This window comes from Triticum urartu, chromosome 2 (assembly GCF_003073215.2).
Source record: "Triticum urartu cultivar G1812 chromosome 2, Tu2.1, whole genome shotgun sequence".
Taxonomy (NCBI): Eukaryota; Viridiplantae; Streptophyta; class Magnoliopsida; order Poales; family Poaceae; genus Triticum; species Triticum urartu.
Genome location: NC_053023.1, coordinates 62299652 through 62304724, shown reverse-complemented (window position 1 = coordinate 62304724; position 5073 = coordinate 62299652). Strand labels below are relative to the sequence as shown.

The 5073-nt window shown below is 48.4% G+C and overlaps 1 protein-coding gene across 1 annotated transcript; it reads left to right on the top strand.

Annotated features, from left to right (window-relative positions):
• The first annotated feature begins 1257 nt into the window (after positions 1-1257).
• Positions 1258-4255, top strand: LOC125541029 (F-box protein SKIP19-like). The gene is made up of 2 exons (XM_048704527.1): positions 1258-1899; positions 3293-4255. Exons 1-2 carry the CDS (start codon positions 1289-1291, stop codon positions 3978-3980), a joined length of 1299 nt encoding a protein of 432 aa, XP_048560484.1. The 5' UTR covers positions 1258-1288; the 3' UTR covers positions 3981-4255.
• The last annotated feature ends 818 nt before the right edge of the window (positions 4256-5073 follow it).

Here is a 5073-nt window from a genome sequence, read left to right as displayed (position 1 = left end):
ACCATAGACCGTAGGATTCTTTTGATGTATGTCCTTGACGATCACCTTGCAGTCTGACGCCATGTCTATTCTTCTCTCATAAAGATCATCAGCCAGCGCCAAGGCCTCTCTGATAGACAAACATTAATTTCAATGTAGCTGGATCCGAAATCTTTGGAAACACAAGTGTTGAAACACCTAGGAACATACCAGATTGGTCCCTGCATATCGCGGCTACCGTCCCATGAGTACCTCCACGTCCCACAGAAGAATCAACATTTATCTTTGCTAGACCCGCTGGCGGTGCTATCCACTGTGCTCGCCGGTTAGAGGAAACAACGGGTGTTTGTTATCTAAACGGTTCGGAGATCATTTAAATATGAGACATGACTATTAGAACGACGTGAAAAGTATGAGTAGCTTTTCTTTGAGAAACACATGTAACTTTATTGATACTCATAACAATTACAGGTACACTGATATAAACCTAAGATCCAAAAAAATACAAAGTAACTCCTATCATTAAGAATTACAATGAAATCTCTTGCAAACACCTTCTTCGCAGTATCAATTTCTGCTTGAAGAAATACTTCAAAGACTTCAGTAAAGAGGCTGCAATTAGACTGGAGCAACGATGGTGTCACTCTTTCACCCGCACGAACATTATCAATAATGATTTTTGAAAGTGCCTAGAGTCGCCCATCTAAAAATATGAGATGCCTTGATCGATGAACGTGCCTGGGCCGGGGATGATACCCTAGAAATGCATGCCATCGAATCACTATATCTTCGTCATGGTGTCGATGAAAGATTTCAACTCCACAAAGAATCAAACCAACACAAAAAATGTTGACACAACAACACAAACTCATTAGATCTGAATAACCGAACCCGCGAGGACAGAAAGCTCTTTAACCTCATGGCACTGCCAAAAGAATGAGAGAAAGTTTATTCTCATAAAACTATGATGATCACTAGGCGTTGACGAAGAACATAAAGGTCTTGAAGATCCGGGGTCCCCCCACCTCTCAGCGCCAAGATGGACTCGAGGTGAGGGGACCAAAATTTCTCAGATGGCGGCGGCGACGGCGGCGTGAGAAACCCTCGCTATCAAGTAGGAGTAAATTTTTTTAGGTGAAGCCAGTAGGAGTAGAATGGAAGGAGTACTATACTTGGTGGGCCTGGGCCTGGATCGACATGCGCGGTTACGCGGCCCTTCGACCGGGGAGAGACGAGACGAAGCAAGTGCAAAATCGTGGTCCATTTCCATTTCCACAGCCTAGTCTCGTGGCTCTTGACTCCCGTGGCGATGATGCCTTCCTCCTCCTCCTCCCGCCGCCGTCGTCGCCGCCGCGGCAACCGCAACAGGCCTCCTCCTCCTCCAGCGCCGATAACGGGGGCGGGGGACGTCACGAGTGACGAGGCGGAGCTTCCGCCGTCGGCCGTTGCCCACAGGCTGGAATGCATCCCATTCTCACGCGCCGCCCCACCAAAACCTAACCCTCCAGAGCCTCAACCCCAACCCCATGGCGCGACGCACCACTCCTCCTCCACCTCCTCCTCTCGCCGCCGTCGCGGACGACGCGGACGCAAGGGGACAGTACCAGCGCCAGCGCCTGCGGCGGAGGAGGCGAGGGACTGGGCGGGGCTCCTGCTGGACGTGCTCTGCGCCATCCTCCACAAGCTCGACCACGTCGAGATCCTGACCGGCGCGGGGCAGGTGTGCCGCTCCTGGCGCCGCGCCGCGCGCGACGTGCCCGCGCTCTGGCGCCGCATCGACATGCGCGGCCACGCGGACATCCCCGAGCTCTACCTCTGCGGGATGTCTCAGGTCGCCGTCCGCCGCAGCGCCGGGCAGTGCGAGGCGTTCTGGGGCGAGTACGCCGCCCATGAGGATCTGATCCTCTTCCTCGGCGACCAGTGAGACTCTCTCCCCGCTAACTTTCGGGCTCTTAATTACTCAGCTCTGATTGATCGTTTGGCTGATGACCTCGTGCTTCATTTCGTCCTCGAATTAGGATTTCTTAAAGCTGGTTTGTTCAAAGTTAGGATCTTTTAACTGATGTATCATATGCGTGTCCTGCTTCCCTTCAAAATTGTGGATCCCGAAATTTTAGGATATTCTCTGCATTTGATAATGGATATTGTTGATACTTTCTAGGTATGATCCAGTTGGTTGGAGACATAGATCAGCTGGAGATTGATGAATACACAATAGTCTGAGAAATGGTGTCCAGTGCAGTTTCCGATTCATAATTCATTTATCACATATATTCCTATGCCTCCGCTTTATGCTACATTTTGAGTCGATAAAAGTGCCCTTTATAGAAAATATGTATATATTCATATGCCTGATTCTATATATTGTTCCACTGAATGTTTCATACTATTTCTATAGCATGCATGGGACAGTAGGAAACTAAGTGCACAAGTGGGAAAATGTCTGCTCAGTGTTGTAGCCTTTACATTATGTTTTATTCATACTTTCGTGACAGTGAATTGAATGCTGAATGTAACTCTGAAGTACTCCCTCTGTTCGGAATTACTTGTCTCAAAAATGGATGTATCTACAACTAAAATATGTCTAGATACATCCATTTCTGCGACAAGTAATTCCGAACGGAGGGAGTATATTAACTGCATCTAAGGCTGGTTCCATCATTAGAATATAGAAATGCTCTGCAACATGTTGATAATTGAGAATTCATCAAGTTGCTTTATTTTGCTGAGTTCACTTTAGTTTAGTACTAGTGAACTAACCCTTTGGTGCTTGTCTTTGGATAGTGATAGGGCGCACCTTGCAAAGTGTGCGCTCAAAATTACGGTGTAACTGGCTTATGGACTGATGTGGCAATGGTGATAGGGTAGTTGACATATTAACTGTAACTGTTTAAGACAAGCGACATGCTTCTATTAGCTAGTTTGAAATAGCGTGTAATTCTGAGATAGCTTTTCAACAGTTAGAACATTACCATGTTGAACGGTCAAAAAATTGAAGAAACTCTGAATGAATATTGATGCTGCTAAATTATAATTGGACTCTGCAGCCAGACATAATGACGGATTGATCCTCCTCATTTCAGATAAACAACCGTTGCACAAATTACATGTCATGGAACCCTTGTAAATGTTGGACCGGTGATCGTGTCTGATTTATCTACCAAATTGCCTTAATCAGTCACCCCTATTGTAGTCATCTATCTAGATTCTCTTCTGTGGGCCTGTGTTTACTTTTTTGTACATCATTCTTCTACTTTATCTTTTGAAAGGCCATATATGATGGTAACCAAATATCCAAGTACTATGTTTGCAGGGCACCATCTCTGAAGAGTCTTCGCCTCATCTCTTGCCACCGTGTCTTGATTGAAGAATTGGTGGAGGCAATGAACAAGTTCCCTCTACTAGAGGAGCTCGAGCTCTCACTGTGTTCAAATATAGGTGGGAATCATATGTTTCAGGTCAGCAAAGCATGCCCGCAGCTAAGGCACTTCAGAAAGAGTGAGCTTCGGTTCTACAATCTCCAAGACGACAGTGATGGCGAAGACGCTGATAGCGAGTTCAGGTACAACAAGAACGATGGCGCCAAAGGAATCGCAACCATGCTCCAGCTACGCTCCCTGCAGCTCTTTGCCAACAACCTCACCAACGAAGGGCTGACAGCGATCCTCAACAACTGCGTGCACCTCGAGTCCCTCGACATCCGCCACTGCTTCAACATCGTCATGGACGATGCCCTGCGGGCAAAGTGCTCCAGGATCAAGACGCTGAGGCTTCCCTACGACTTGACAGATGACTACGACATTGAGGCTTTGAGCCCTATCTGGCCAGGTCTTGGTATCGGCGTTGGCTCCGACAGTGATGACGACTGCTGGTATGGTGGGCCTGACTACATTCTGGACTCGGATGAGTACGACGATTACTGCGATCCTGAGCGCTACCTTGATGGTGTCTACATCGGCAGGCGTGTTACTCTAATGGATCTGCTCGATTCGGGGTACTGAATGTTGGGGTCTCTCTCAACTTTTGCTGGAAGATTGAGTACCGAGCGCACTGCAGTCTATCTTCTGTTAGTTGCGTGCATCGACATCTAGTATGTGAACTGAGTCGTGACTGTTATAAGTTTTCTGTTTAGATCGTGTTCCAGAGTATGCAGACAGTGGGAACAAGATGCCGCCAACTACTGAGCTTGGTTCTGACACTTGGTTGTCATTTGTCAACGTTTTTGGTAATGCTGGCAAGAGTAAGGCAGTGTCGCACACTCGTGCGTATTCAAGAATGCTGGCAAGAGTAGCCATTGTTTTGCTGCCCCTCTGATGCCTTCGTCCATTGTGTTCTGCGTGCTAAAAGCATCTTCAGCCGTTGGCCCCCTAGGAGGCTCGAAAAATCACCGTCTGGGGACGAACCGGCGCTAAAAATCGGTCTGGGGTGATCTGGTTCCAGCTGTCATACCCAAGGTCACCCCAGTCGCCTTTTTAAAATAGTTTTGAAAAGAAATTCGGCAAACATTATAGAGATTCCAGCATTTTACTTTTTTTTACATAGAAAACTTAAAATTTACTAAATAAAAAACTCGCTGATCGCGGCGTAGTCGCCGCCGTCGCCTCAGTCGTCCTTCTCCTTCACGCCGCAGCTGGACCCTGCTCGGGGTCACCCTGCCGGACAGGTTTGGCCGGTGATGGCGCGTCGTCGTCGCTGTCTTCAAGCACGACGACGCCCCCTTCGTCGCCCACGGCGGCGTGCGGTGATTTCTGCCAGGGCGCGGCGCTGGCGCTCCATCTCCAGTCGCGCCCAATCTTTCCGCGTCTACTTCATGGTCACCTCGTCGTCGAGCTCTGGTTATGTCTTCACGGCGGCGAGCCCTGACTCCGTCTTTAGCTTGACGAGTGCCTGAGCTGCTTGTTCTGCTTTCTCCTAAGATATCATCATTGTAAATGCTCCCCTTGCCCAATTCTTGGATGTAATCGCTTATCCGAACACTCGAATGCTTTGAAATGCAATTCATGTGGGGAGCCTTTTCCTCCGGTCAAAGGCAGAGGAGGTCGCACACAACGAGGAGGTGACGGCATATACATATGCACTACACCGATCTGTTGG